General features: G+C 35.1%; 2 protein-coding genes across 2 annotated transcripts; one reads left to right on the forward strand and one right to left on the reverse strand.

Moving 5' to 3' along the window:
- Positions 1 to 1571: 1571 nt before the first annotated feature.
- On the forward strand, positions 1572 to 4118 carry LOC111015112 (selT-like protein). The gene is made up of 4 exons (XM_022290035.2): positions 1572 to 1839; positions 1937 to 2010; positions 3286 to 3601; positions 3669 to 4118. Exons 1-4 carry the CDS (start codon positions 1666 to 1668, stop codon positions 3783 to 3785), a joined length of 681 nt encoding a protein of 226 aa, XP_022145727.1. The 5' UTR covers positions 1572 to 1665; the 3' UTR covers positions 3786 to 4118.
- A 1417-nt stretch (positions 4119 to 5535) lies between these two features.
- On the reverse strand, positions 5536 to 14769 carry LOC111015012 (uncharacterized). Its single transcript, XM_022289914.2, has 24 exons — positions 14542 to 14769; positions 13811 to 13941; positions 13389 to 13473; positions 13241 to 13294; positions 12415 to 12506; positions 12194 to 12297; positions 11846 to 11927; positions 10780 to 11239; positions 10050 to 10388; positions 9747 to 9950; positions 9565 to 9663; positions 9407 to 9479; positions 8745 to 8872; positions 8367 to 8664; positions 8035 to 8270; positions 7831 to 7952; positions 7524 to 7641; positions 7358 to 7413; positions 7171 to 7264; positions 6900 to 7089; positions 6753 to 6815; positions 6556 to 6659; positions 6425 to 6487; positions 5536 to 6064 (listed from the first exon to the last, which is right to left on the reverse strand). Exons 1-24 carry the CDS (start codon positions 14584 to 14586, stop codon positions 5957 to 5959), a joined length of 3348 nt encoding a protein of 1115 aa, XP_022145606.1. The 5' UTR covers positions 14587 to 14769; the 3' UTR covers positions 5536 to 5956.
- Positions 14770 to 15543: the final 774 nt, after the last annotated feature.

The following is a 15543-nucleotide window of genomic DNA, read 5'->3' on the forward strand; positions in this document are numbered from 1 at the left end:
CTTTTAGGTGGTTGAATTCACACCATAAAATAGGGTAAAAGAAATGGCTAAAGGTAGCGCCAATGCCTGACCAGCCTATCAGCTACCGCATACACTGTACAATAGAGCTAATCAAGAGCTTAAGACAAACTTCCCTTTCATGGCTTTTGTCTCCCATCTCATCAACCCTTTCACTACTAAAAAGTAAATAAAGTAATAACAAATAGTTATAATATTTCTCCTTAACGAATTCAAAACTATATATTCTTTAACATTTGGTGCTGAAAATATATAAGAATTACTAATTCTTAAGATATATGGTTATCATGGAGTTTAAACTTATTTTTTCTCAATTAACTATAATTTCTCTTGACCAATGACACCTCTATGATAATTTTATTCTCAAAATTTTTTCTAGTCACAAATTTAATTACAGTCAACAAAATATATAAAAACAAAATCCTAGTTGCCATCTACTCATATGATAATAATATTATTCCTCATCACTTTTAATAAATAAATTTGAGGTTGAAAAATCTAAATTTACTTATTTATTAAAACGAAGAGGATGATTTGAATTAACAATACTTTAAAAGCAAAGGTAAAACAAACAAAATATGTATATTTAAGGCAAAATCTTAAATTTGGACACTTTTTCTAATTATATATATGTGTGCATAACCTTTCGATTTAAACATTTGAAAAGAGGGGATAAATTAGAGGAGAATATCTTTTTTTCCTTCGAATTTGATAAATATGAGGTATATGAATTTAAATGAGAGAGAGAGTGAAAAGAGGGGGAAAATTAGAGGATAAATTTTCTTTTTTTTCTTTTTCTTTTGAGTTCAATAAATATGATGTATATGAATTGTATGCTTAGGATGAGAATTCTAGGAAAATTTTAAAATCTTAATTTTTGTAAATAATTTTTTTTAGTACAAGACAATTAAGAGAGGATAAAACCCTAATCAAGATTCAAGAATTATGAGTTCGAATCCTCTCCCCAACACGTTGTACTCAGGAAAAAAAAAAGAAAGATAATTCACTCCTTCTTTTTCTATTCTATAAGAAAAAGCTATTTCAACGATTGAATTTTAATGAAATTAATTGTTTTTCTTCTTTTAACAAGGCTCTTATCTTATATCTAAATATAGGAAACTCTTTCTAGAAGAATGGGAATAGCGTGGTGCATGAGTCTTTGATGTTAAATTGTTTATTCCATTGATTGGATATTTTTTTTCCTCAAATTAAATAACATTTATTCCTATTTTGATTTATTGTCCGTACCACGTGCCGTAGTTATTGACTTCTTGGCATTCCTGTCTGAAGACGGAGACTCACGCAGAATCTTATTAGACCTGCCGACTTTGTTGACTACCCGCGTTCCTTGATTGGGCCTTTTCTCATTTAGATTTTTGGCCTGGCGGAAACTTGGGCCTTTTGTTTTCTTCAAGCCCGTACTGCATTGGGCCTCACTTTGGAATGTTTATCGGGCCGGATGGGCCGTGTTACGGCCCAGCTGTATAACCGTTCCGAAAGCCCGGCAAAGGAAGTTCTGGAGGACAATTTTAGCCTTCACTTGGCTTCATATTTTCGTCGGCGAGTTCTTCACTTCCTCTAACATTTTCCCTTCGTCTTTCTTGGACTCGAAATCCTCTGGTTCTCGAGACTTGAATCGTTGATTCCATGGATCGCGCTCAGGTAGTTCTGTTAGGGTTGCCGATCTTTCTGCTTTTTACTGATATTGTGAACCTTTTCACTCCGCCGCCTCCTAAACCCGTCCATCGCCCTCCAGCTCGAGTTCACTACCAGCCTAAATCTCAAGCAGTCATCCAGGAACCGCCTGAATTTCCTACGGAGGTGAATGATTTCATGTTTGATTGAACTGTTCTTGATTTTTGTTGTTCTTTTGTGGTAATTCAGCGACTTAATTTTGTCGTCTCGTTTTGGAATGCAGAAACGGAGCGGAAACGGAGGAATTGGCTACGGCAGCATTGTTAATATCAACTTCTGTGTTTCTTGTTCTTACAGGTAGTTCCTCCTTTGATTTCATTTTGTGCGGAAAGCGAGTGAATCAAACGTTTATGTGATTTTCCTTTCCTACTTTTTTCTCATCGACTCTTATTTCGCTAGCTGAATTTGCAGTGAACTAACAGTGAAGTAAAACAGATATTTCAATTTCGCTACTCTCTAGTGGCTGTTGAGAATTATTATGACGAAAAAATGGTTTTACTCTTGAATTTTCACTATTGTTGTTTTTTTTTAAACCTCAGATTTTTTTTTTCTCTCCCTAAGCACAGGTTTCTTTTATTATCTTTAACTTCCTCGATTGAACAATCATTTCGGGGTCTCTACTCTCTAGTGGTTGATTATGATGATAAATTGGTTGTACTTTGGAATCTTCGCTGTTGTTGTTCCTTTAAACTTGATTTCTTAGTTTTTTTTAGCGCAAGTTTCTTTTATCATCGTTAACTTCCTCGATTGAACAGATATTAAAATTTTTCTACTCTGTAGCGGTTGTTGAGTGTCATTATAATTAAAAAAAAAAAAAAAAAAACTTGTTGAACTCTTGAATCTTCACTGTTGTTCCTCTATGAATGTATTTTTCTTGTTAAAGACACGAGTCTTAAACGAACACAGTTGCAGACCTCAATTCAGAAATAATTTGTAATAATTCCATTTGGAGCCAACTTTACTGTGTTAGGTTATCTGATTTGGAACAAGACAGAGAAATGGAAGTTCCAATGTTTCAATAGTTGACACCTGCTGCTTGAGATTTTAATTGAACGAACTTATTTATAACTTCAATAGATTATGTTTTGCAAGCTCAATTTCGTATAGGCTGAAAAGCAGGTTAATGTTGCATGCTCGCTTAGCTTTGGGTCTGGGATAAAACATGAACAAGAGTTATTCTTATTATGATAGAATTTACTTCATAATTTTATCGTTGATACCCAAGATAATATGGAAGAGAATTTCATTCGTGATTCCAAGTGGGCCAATAGACTATGCCAATGTTCTCCATGGAGTAAATATTGTATCTTCCCTAATTGTACAAAAGAAACATCTAACAGGCACTAATTGAAGGTGTTAGTTATTTTGTAACCATAATTGTCTTTCAGTCTGTGAACTCTGATATGTGCTCAAGAGATTTTTCTTTTCCCTACAAGAAATGATAAGAAGCTGTGTGCATGCATTTGATCCATACGTTTTGGGGTTTGCTCTCTTAAATGTAGTTGGTTCGATCATATTATCTCGGTTTGTGGAAATGCTTGATGTTAAACGGTTTTACACTTCTTGTGGCAGAGGTACTGCAATAACCATGAAAAATATGCTGGAGTCATCATTTCCTGGAGTTGAAGTTATTTTGGCAAATTACCCCCCACCACTCCCAAAGCGCCTTCTTAGCAAAGTAGTACCCGTTGTTCAATTTGGAATTATTGCAACAATAATGGCTGGCGAACAGATTTTTCCTAGGTTGGGGATGGCACCACCACCTTGGTACTACTCCTTGCGTGCAAATAGGTTTGGAAGCATTGCAAGCACTTGGCTGTTTGGAAATTTTATCCAGTCATTCTTACAAAGTTCCGGAGCCTTCGAAGTATATTGTGATGGTGAAATGGTAAGATTCTTTTGAAAGCTTATTCTGGTGAGACGACTGTTTATTGATAATATCCTTTTGTCTGAAGGTCTTCTCTAAGTTGAAGGAGCAGAGATTTCCGGGTGAGATTGAGTTGAGAGATCTTATTGGAAGGAAACTTTCCGAGTCCAGAATCATTGACAATTCTGGAGGCGTTTGGTCATAGGTATGTCACTTCTTGTGATCATTGCCATCAAATTAGCAACCGGTGAAGTCTAGACAATCTAATCCAAGTTCATAATAGCTAAGAAGGGAGGCTGTATATGGAGAGAGATTCAGTTTCTATATGTCTATTCGTCATATACTAAACATTACTCCCTATTACCTTTCTTAGGAAATCAAAATTTTAAAGTTTCAAATTCATGTCCTCTCAAAAAGAAGAAAAGGCCTTTGAGTTTTTACCCCAAAATAGCAATGGACATGTCTGTAATATGTTTGAAAAATTCTCCTGAAAGTAATTCTCCTTTACATAAAAACACTTCATGAGATTTTGGACAGAGATAGTTTAAGTTAAGATTCACAGTAGACTTTTGACTTTCTGCTCGAATAATTAGAGCAAGCTGTTTTAAAATTAATGTGTGGTTACACGTTTGCTTTTATTGCGACTAATTCTATATTATATCTTCAATTGCTTAATTCATAATGACAAATTTATAAGTTTGATTGGTTTGTTGGACTTCATTTAGGAATTTTAAATTTGTTACAACAGTCATCTTGGTTTATAATGCCCATCCTAATCTCCATATTGGTAGCAAGAAGAATTCCTTTTCTTTGGCCTTTAATTTTCAAAATCTTCATCTTAATCAGAATGCTAGATGATATTCCATTCTTTTAAGTTTCTATTAGATTATCCCAATCTGTTTTTGGTGTTAGATTGTTTTTTTTTCAGTTGTCATTTTAGTCTAAAATCTCCATTTTGTTTCGTAGTCTATAGGAAATGGGTTTAAACAGTCCTAATCCATTAACCAATGATGATGTGATGTTTTTTGGTCTACCTTTCGATGATAGGACAAGGTTTCTTGATTTTATATTATAGTCTGCAAGAGGAAAGGAGTAAAGGGAAGGGATGGGAGAAGTAGAGGGGGCTTGACGATGGGAGAGGGTTATGAGATTAAATAAATTTTATAATCGATCACATGCATTATGACATCATTATTTAATATAGACAGTCGACTTTTTTATGATGTCACTAACTCAATGACTTGATGACAGCAATGTTTGAGCAGTAAGGGTTCAAACTAGAAAAATTGAGTTCAAATAAATTTTATTTTATTGAATTAATTCATGATTTTTGTTAAAATTAGTTTGATCTGAAATCGGCCAGAATTTGTTAGTAATAAATTAATAGTCTCTTATTTACAATAAAATCATATTACATTTTCAATACTGTTTTGGTTTTCTATTTTTAACTTTGATTCGTTTTGGCCTTGTAATTTCAACTTTGATAAATTTACTGCTACATTTATAAAAATTTGACCAAAAACAAAAAGAAATGAAAATGAACTAGAATGATCTTAGATCAAAATGAAAATTTGAGGCTACGCGGACTAAACTAAGAAAAATGAAAATACAAGTAATAATATAATATTTAAAAGATAAATAAATTGATGTTTAGAGCACTACTATATTATTTTTTATAGAGAAATTGAGCAGAAATTATTTCATAGTTGCGATATACTGACTGATCATTCTTACTAAACAATTTGTAATCCGAAGACTTATTAGTATTATTTTCTATATCTCAACATCCCATTTTGTTTTTTATTTTTTAAAACATAGGCTTATAAACACTATTTTTACTAGTATATTCTTGACCTGCTACTACCTAATGAAGTTATCAAAATTAAAGCTAACTTCTAAAAACTAAGAGAAGTTTTTTAAGTCGTTAAACATACAACAATGAGGAAGCAAGCCAATTTAAGAATAAACACATATAACAATGAAAGGGGATGGCACCATACCTATCCCGGTGATGGGAGTGAACCTCTGGCTTTGGCATCATCATCCACAACATTTTTACGACCTCTGCAACTACCGGCTTCACATGATAAATAAATAAGCCTCGTAATAGAATTACTCACACGATGGTAAAAATATTTATTTAACAATTACATGCACATCTTAGAAACTCCAAAACTCCATATTCACCCACAGAACTCAACTCCACTTCCACTAATGAGTGTGTGTTGATTCGAGTTCACAATAAACTATGACACTCAGATCGACCCGCCGCCTTCTGCACGTCTAATCCTTGCTGACTACTTGGTATTGGTAGCTCATGCTCAAGGGCCAGAGGAGTTGCGAAGAGATAAATACCTATGAACCCAGATATGTTTATCATATGTTCCACCACTTTCGCTTTTCCATCGTCTTTACAAGCTCATTTGCCAATGAAGCAAAGTCTTCCGCACCATTTCGCAGGTCTTCTGTGCGCTTACTCAGTTTCTACAAAACAAAAAAACTAAAGTGAAGCACGATTTGTGACGTGTGTGTATCCTGAAAGTTGAACATATGCGTAACAACTAATGAATGCTGAAGGGGAGAAAAAGGAAGAGCGGGAATGACAATTGAGTTTTAGCTCCTTCACTAATCACAGCACGTAGTAACATACGTATTCACATCATGACTTTGCCCTAAATTTTACTCAAATAAGCGCCAACGTTCATGCCACTTGGGCTTTTAATTACCTTTTAACAGATTTCCTTCTTAAAAGGGAGCAAGCCAAATTGGTAATTGATCCTCTCTATTATATGAGTTTTGCTATTCCATAAAACGCCTTGCGTGAAATAGCAGCTTTATACGTACCTCTAGTTTTTCCTGCCTCTCTAGAAGTTTGTTTCTTGCATGTGCAGCAGCCAAAGAAGCATCCTACATTTCGTTGTTACATTAGAGGGGGGAAAAAAACTTGAATCAAAGTAGTTCTCATCTGTAATTACCCCGGAAAATTTGTATGTAGCTAAAATTTCTTCAGTTGTTCTAGTTTTAGGCTTCCAGTCATCGTTCCCATCTCCAAACAATCTTTGCCTTTCTGTTTTCTCTTCTGCATAAAAAGCACATAATTTACTAATCTGTAATAAAGACGAAACTGTAACTTAAAATACTCTTGTGAGATCCGGATTCAGTTGGGTTATACCTTTAACCTCATTGGATGAAGTAGATGCTGCTGGCGGTGGTTCATCATCTATTTTAATATCATCTAATTCAAAAGAAAGCAAACAGTAACTGAAAAAATTCAGCAAGAAACAATAATCTGGCTTATGAGACTAGTTTAGAGCAGAACCTATGCTGAGTTCTTCAACTTCCTTGGTATTTTTAAGAGCCGAAGATGAATCTGAGAAAGGAGGCTTCAGAAATATGTCTTCCAGATGAGCGCAATAAGATTCACGAGTAGTGCAAAAATCCACAGTAGGGGCCATTTTCTCCCCTTTGAAGCCTTTGACAATGCTACCTAATATCCCCGTTGAATGATGCTGCAGCAACACACTTATAACTTGAGGCTGGATGAAAATCATATATGCTTTAATAGAAAAAGGGAAACATCATCTTCAAACCTGATTTTTTTTCTGATACGATGAAACACTAAAAGCAACATCAGCGGCAGCAGCAAGAACTTTATCATGAAGACTAGGCAAGGAATCAGGAATCCTAAAAACAGCAAACTGTTTAGTTGTCTATTCCTCTTTCATGATTTAACTTATATTACATCATGCCAATTAAAAGAACGTCACAGTACGGTACCTGAACTTGTTTTCATTAGATAACAGAGAGAGGAATGCTACCTCGCCCCTATTGACCTATAAACTCAAGGAGGATGTTCCAAATAAGTCTTTAAAAGCACGAAGCCTGCTAAATATTCTAAAAAGCATGTCATTTTCTGACTGAAAATATATACTAGCAAGCATACCAGCACAATCTGCCCATGTTCGGAAGAACTTGAAATTTTGTCCATGTTTGCTTTAAAATTCCACATTAGAATCGATTGAAGGGAGCTTTCTTTCAGCAACTCTAAATCTGGCAACGATCTAGTGAAAATTTGAGATCAGCATCAACAATCAAATAAACAACAATAGTACCTAAATGTATATGACTAATAAATGAACAATTTTATATTTATCCAATCTGGTAGGGTTGCTCTGGCATAAATAAAGTAATCAAGCCTACACAACATCTAATAACATTAGCAAATTAAGTGAAAAAGGCTAGCTCCTTACCTTATTTCAATAACACCGGACTGAAACAACAAAACTACTCCAAGATCTCTTTCTTTGATCATAAAAGTAGTAGTCCAGCAACATTTTGAATGTTTCACTTTACGAATGGGTTTGTTATTTCCCTGTTATAATAAGAGCCTTCAGTTAGCAATTGAAGCAAAACAACAATGAAAGAATAGAAAAGATGAAAAGACATAGAAGAACCTGAATTATAGATTTAACTGAGTACAAGTGCAATGAATCTTCACAACAAAGTAGAACAAATGAATCAAGAAACTTTTCGGCACAGCATGGTGTTTCTGCAGAAGGGTGATGTTGGTGTTCATGCAAATTTGATCCAGCTGAACCACTGCCTGGAACAGCTCCACTTTTGAAAGTAGGATTTTGGGATGCCTCGGTATACTTTTCATCGGGAGATCCAGATACAGAAATACCACCCTCTGGATACAAGAATGAAAAACCTTGAAATGACAAAGGTACACATGCCCAAAGTTTCTATTTTCTTATTATCTTGTCAGGATGGATTTAATACTTGCCTATAACATACATTGAAATTGCAATTGATTCCCTTTTCAAATGCCACGGGCGAGGGCTGATCACGTCACAGGCAGTACCATCGAAAACATTGATTTTTGCATCCTTGGTTAAGATAAATAACGTTTCTTCTGCATAGTTGACTGCAGATTTGGCTCCTGAGTGCCTGGGGCTCTTTAAAGGGCCTTGAGTAGCAGCAGAATTTTCTTCCCAAATCATTGAAATAATGGGAGAGCTTGAGTTAGATATGCCTTCCTTAAAGAATAAAACTGATGATGAAGAAATGTCGAGCACTGCAATCTGAAAAAAAAAAAAACACAAGCTCACAGTCCCCATATAAGAAAGTAAAGTTAAAAAGTTCAGTTATGGAGAATCCTTACACGACCACTTCCATACCCCACACCAAGTTTAACTCCACATTTAGAAAACTTCAACGCTTGAATTGGGGAATTTAGGAGAGAAAAAACAGCTCTACAATGAGGTCCTTTCCCTTGAAGCAGACTGTGAACTGTGGAACAAGTTGACCATATTTATTAGTACATAGGTTTCTAGTAAAAATATTTAAAATTAAGTAGCAAAGATAATCCAGATACATGGCCTACCATTTTCCATTGAAACAAGGACATGAAGAATACTACGAGAAGCATAGCAATCTTAGATTCAACCTCTTACAATAATTTACAAGCTGGCATTAACTTAACAAAATGATTATCTATGCTCTAATTTGCAAACTGTCTTGTAATTTTTTGATATTGTACTCCCGACCTGGAAAAAGGTTGAAGTTTTAATGCAGAGGCTAAACTGTTCACAATATCAATGGCTCGCCTTCAACCAATCCAAACTTTAACCTCGACAAAACATTTGGTTCTTTAAGAATAATAAATCACATGAAATTTTAGTTAAACATGCAGGATCCATTCTATAAATATTGAGGTCCTAGTTTCCAAATTCTATGTGAGATTGTTAGCATGTATAGCGAAGGTAATTTTTTCCCCTTCCTGAAGAAAAAGGAGGGAGGGGAAGAATTTACAAATTAGATTACCTTCACGTCTAGATTCAGTAACAAAGTAAAAGCTTTTCTCATCAGCACTGCCTTTAAGGTCATAAACCCGCACCTATTGAAGTTAGTTCAGCAAGGAAACAATAAGTACAAAAGAATATTAGAAGCCCGATCTTATCCAAAAACAAAAGATTTCTAACCAGACCACATTCATTGCCAACAGCTAAACAAGCAGTAGCACGGCAGAAGTCCAGTTTTAATACAGGAGCACATGAACCAGCAATCTTTATACCTTCCAACTGCCAAATATATAGCATTAATAATAAGGCTTAAATCATTTCCTTCCATCAGAAAAATAACAGAGCTTATTTGGAGCTCTAACCTCAGCATCTAAATGGCACATAAAGGAAAAGACAGGATGGGTGGAATCCCAAACGCGTATGGAACCATCAGCATAACCTGCTAAGTAAACCCTCTCAACTTTATCATCTTTCACTGTAGACAACTGACAGGGTATTCCTCCAGTCAACGGCCACTTTGCACTAGGAGCTTGAATTGCTGCTGAACTAAGCTTCGTCAGGGCTAGCTAAGAAAGCAAATTGTTGAAGTCAAGGGAGTATAATTGAGGGCACACAAACAGAGCAGAAGAGAGAGATGTTCATATAAAGGGCAGTAAATACAATACCTCAGATAAAATCTTTGTCAAGGATCCCCCAGTGGGCAACTTAACAAGCTTTGATGTGGTCATGGATGGCTCTGCTGTAGGTATCGTTGCAGGAAACTCCAGTGGGGAGATTGATGGTTTGCTGTCTGTATTACCTATTATTGCTGACAGTGTACTTTCGTCATAAAAGTGCAGTTTCCCAGGGTTTGTAAGCACAAAAAGATCTGCTTTAGGACCATTCCCGGCAGCACCAGGACTTGGCAACAAGATCATATCTGCAAAAGAGCCATGAAGTTTGAGCTCTGTACGACCAGCACATCTCAAAACCTCCATTCCAGGTGACCACTTAATGGTTAAAACCTGTTGAAAGTCAAAACATAAAACTAACATACCCGATTCCAAAAAAGGCATTTTCATAATACAGACCATTACTAAAAAGGTCAATATTGTAATCTTCAATAGAAAGTTAATAAAAAAGATGAAAATAGCGAGAAAATTAATGTTTTCACTATCTACCTGCATAAATCTCATTAGAGAACAATGCTGTCAAATAATTGAGAATTGTCATTTTTTACTCAAAATTTAGCCTTCCAATGACAGTACAAGTGAAGAAGACATTTGCAATTTAATTACTGCTTGAGATGTGAATGTCGTCGGAGATTATCCTTTTACTCATTAACCACATCCAAGTATACAAAGGAACCATAGAAATGACAAAGCAATGTATAAGAGTTGGAATGAAATAACACACCGTTAAAACTTCTTCAGATCCTATCTCATCACCGCCATAGATGAATAACTGCCCATCACAATCATTAGGTGCTCTACAGTTTCCAGACCAATGCAAGACAATAACAGGAAGTCTTTTTTCTGAAGATGATAATTGTAGCCTAACAACACCTTTAGATAATGGCGAACCTTGTTGACCTCTACTAGAAGCAGTAATTGACGTTTTCCAGAATAAGATATCTCCATCTATATATCCCACAGCAAGAATTGATCCATTGGAGGATGCCCAACAGAGGGCACTTATCTCTTTGTCTGCTAAACTATTTTCCAGAATATCAATTGGAATGTCATCATCCACTTTGCTTGATGATTCATCAAGTCCATCATTCAACTGTAGATCCTTTCCACCTCCAACAAAAAGAACTACACCTCTTGAGATGTCCCAAAGTAAAAACAAGCCATTTGCATATGCTATCAAAACACTGAAAGAACAACACAAACTAAAATTAGAAGAAGAAAGTGCCGAACTTCACGTAAGAGAAAAAAAAAATGTAATAATAAAGAAATCAAATGGTATCTAAATGAGAAATATTGGAATTATTATTTAAGGATAAAATTACAGCTTCTATAGACTATGTTTTAAAGATAGTTTTTTGTAACCATGAGCAAATTTCTGTAATAAAATGTTGCGTCAATAAAATTTTGTAATTAGTTTCTTATAATTTATTTAAGTGCAAATATGAATGCTTTAAATATGAATTTTAAGTATATTACATTAAAAAATTAAAGTGCGTTCAAATATTAAACATGGTGAAAAAGAAACAATTATAAATGTATCTTCAACGTGTCCATACTTGTGTCCTAACTTTTTAGGAAATGATAAATCATCATATTCGTGTAATGTTTGTCCCATATTCATGAGACTGCTTCACAGGCAACATACTAAATCTAAGAACATGGTTTAACAACTGACCATTCATTATTGGCAATAGAAAAAATAATAACCTATAGTACCAATGTTTCTAATCCAAAATCAAAGAAGATAACAGAAATTAATAAAGTTAATGCATTCCGTGCAAGTTTCTTGCCTAGTCCCAATAGAAGAAGAATGGTGAAGAACTCCAATAACAGGTGAGAGTTGATCATCAGGAAATGGAAACCCTGCAACATCTATGGCCAAAAAAGATGTTGAAAAGTTAGTATGGTATGGGAATACGCCTGAAGTAAAAGTAAAATGCACTGAACATCTGAGTTACCGCATTTTGCTCATGCAACTATCCCCCACTATTTTTACTTTTGTTCCTTTTTCAAAAAGTCGCCCATGCAATATGGAATAACCATCAAGAAGGAAATTGAACCAGAAGCAGAATTATACATCATGCATTTCTATGAACTAGATAATAATGTCTCTGACTGAATAAAACAGCAGACATTACCGCTGATAGAAGTTGCAGAAATATGGTATGGCAAGTGCAGAAGTTTTTCATCTTCAGCATCAAACTTGATCACTGACATTAAACCATACTCATCCCCGATATACCTGCATGTTATCGAATAATTGTTTATTTTCTTTTCTTTTGTTTTTTTTTAACAGATCAATTTCCAGCTATTGGTCAATTGAAAGCTGAATAAGATGGTGCATAAGTAGTTGGTATACATGAAGTGGGAGCCACCAACAACAGAAAAAGCAGTTATATTTGATTCCCACTGCAAACAGCATACTATAGACCTGCTGTCCAGATTCCAGACCTGCCATGAAAAAAAAAACAACTAATACTGAAACATTTCCTACATAGACAAATTTGCATCCACTTAAAATGTAAACTCGAGACGGATAGATATGTCCCTATGAGCGACTACGCCAATCGTGGTATATTTTCGCAACGTCCATTTCTTCTCCAAAGAGGAAGGTTTAGACACAGCAAGACAAGGTTCAATTGTTGGGAAGGGCGTGAGAAATAGAACATGGTTGGATTCGGGCTAGTCTCATGGCGCCCGTTCCTCACCAGTTCCGAAAAGGTTCGCTCATACTGGAGGGAGCATCCCCACTAAGTTTGACAACATGTTTGAAATCTTAATGCAGGCAAGGAAGAGTTTTTCTATTCTGCTTTTATAGAAACTTTTGATGCACAGCAGTATCTTGCCATCCAAAAAAGTAATCTGAAAAACCTCATTACTAAGGAATACAATTTTTTGACGCTTGCAAATCCTAGTCAACTACTTTCATGATGAGACTGGAGAGGAGAGTTTGCTGATATTATCTAATAACACTGCTATAGATAAACAGAAAACCAACATTAACTCACTGTCTTGGCAATTTTATTGACGCTGAAATGTGTAAACTTAAGAATGCAATGTAGGAGTAAACAAGATAGTGTGGTTCAAGATTGTTATTGATTTGATTCATGATATAGATGTGAAGGCTAGTATCTCATCATGGTTATCAAGAATTCAAAACTACTTGGTTAGTGAAGATTCAATACCTGAATTTCATTGTCATTGGAGATGCTGACTAAATAACCTTCATTCTGTAGAAACTGTAAGAATAAATGCACTATCAGTTCCGTTGCAACTAAATGGGAAAGAAGTGATCAGTTTATAACTCACTTTTAAAAACTGCACAATTTTTACCTCTAAGTACTTGTAAGGCGATTGGTTTGGGGACATAAGAAGCCCTTCTATACCATCTCCACCAATCACTTTTATTCTTCCATCCCTGACATGAAAACATCATCTTTCAGTTGAGATGACTTCAATTTTCCTGTTATCGATTTCTACTAATACACGTATCAAAGTCAAACCCTCACTCCTCCAACTTCAAGGTGCCATAGATTCCATGGGATAAAATCACGATGATCTTGCATAACATATAAGATAGGCCAAAAACTTATTGGCAAATTCTTTTATACCCGTAATGAGATCACCACATCGAACAGGAAAAAGAAAGGGAAAAAAACCTGAATAGCTGGAGAACACGCTATTCATAGTTAAGATGCAGGTGACAAGCTACTCGCTTCAACACAATTTACAAGTAACAGAGAGGACCAACTCACAGTGTTCCAATGGCCAGAAGCCGCTGGATGGAGTCAAAAGCAAGAATGGATGCAGTTGACGGGATGCCATAGTGAACCGCAACTCTGAGATCCAAGTCCTCCGGTGTTAAACTACCACGCTGTACAGCATGCTGAACGGAGAAAATATGAAAACAAATGGCCATGGTGTATCTGATTAGTTAAAAATTGAGTACGGCTCCGTGATCAAACGAAAAATAGCTAACAGCATTGCACGTGAAAGGATGCCACAACGTAAAAAAGAAGACGTCAAAGATCGCCCGCCAAGAGCAGTAACGAAAAAAATGCAAAAGAGTTGTTACACACGATATCTCTTCCTCGTTTCTTAATTGACCAGTAATACCTATATTGTGCAAAGCTTGAGACTTAACCAAGACGTTGAAAATACACGCTAAGACTAGTTCCTTAAACGATGATATTCGTCGCCTCTGTGGGTTGCGGATTTCATCAAGTGGAATATGTCTTCCATTACTCGTCTGTGAGGTAAACGAGATGCTGAAATGTACGCTAAGATTAGCTCCCTAAACGATTATATTCGAAGCCTCTACAGGTTGTGGATTTCATCAATTTTGAGCTAAGAAAACCCTAGATTATCAGCATTGTTGATGAATTCGAATATCGCTATCCATGTCGAAATAGAATCAGGCAGCTAGAAGTAGAAACTGATGGAAGAAACAACGGCCACTGCGAGGAGGGAACGTAGAAGACGATACCTGAGTATGGTGAATGGCCTTCTGCAACAATCTCTTGGCAAACATGATTGATCAACCTCACTCCGTCGATTTCTTCCTTGGAATATGGCCGATAATCATTCCGATGATGGCTGAACGCGTGGATTCATCGGTTTTCACTCCTAACTTTCAAGTCAATGGGCATTCCACTCGCACTCTCTTCTTCGTAATATTCTCTGCGGGAACGCTTATCGTTATTGATTTCTAATTTTTGCGCGCGGAACGCCATCTGTACTTTCTCTTTTTTTTTTCTTTTTTTTTAACCAATTGAGCTAATTTTTATATTTATATTTATTTTTTTTTGTTAAATATACTCATATTTATCTATATACTCACTAGATTTATAGATATGATAATCTGAAATTATTTTTCAAAGGGGCATAACTGACGGTATTTGACATGTACTTCCAATCATGAAATTAAATTATTAATTTAATTTCTATGATTTAGATTTAATTTTAGTTATTTTTATAATTTAAAATGTTTTAATTTTTTGTCCCTGTAATTTAGTTAAACAGTAAAATTGTACTTAATTTATGTTTTACATTTACTCACCTCAAAATCTGTCATTATTTTACTCCACTTTAAAATAAATTAGTTCAATGGGAAAATATCTATCTATTGCCACGTAAGGAAAATGGTGACTTTTTTTTTTTGTAAACCAAAACGTGACATTCAATATGACAACGACTTGCCTATGTAGATTATTAAATGCCTTACTAAACAAAATTGCAAAAATTCAACTATTTATATTTCAATAGTCCATCAGAAGTCTGAAAAAACAGTTTTATTTTATAATTTGGATGATTATCGTGAAATAATTGTTTACAGAATTAGAATAATTTAAATTCATCTTCGTCAATTTTTTTTATAGGTCAAATATTTGAGTCTACTCTCCTCATTAATAGTGTAATATTTTTAAATTTTATAATATCTTAACCAAGTTCGACTTAAATGGCAAGCTTGTCTGTTAAGACAAATTAT

Source organism: Momordica charantia (assembly GCF_013281855.1).
Source record: "Momordica charantia cultivar OHB3-1 chromosome 5 unlocalized genomic scaffold, Mcharantia_2.0 BLBB01000005.1, whole genome shotgun sequence".
Classification (NCBI taxonomy): domain Eukaryota; kingdom Viridiplantae; phylum Streptophyta; class Magnoliopsida; order Cucurbitales; family Cucurbitaceae; genus Momordica; species Momordica charantia.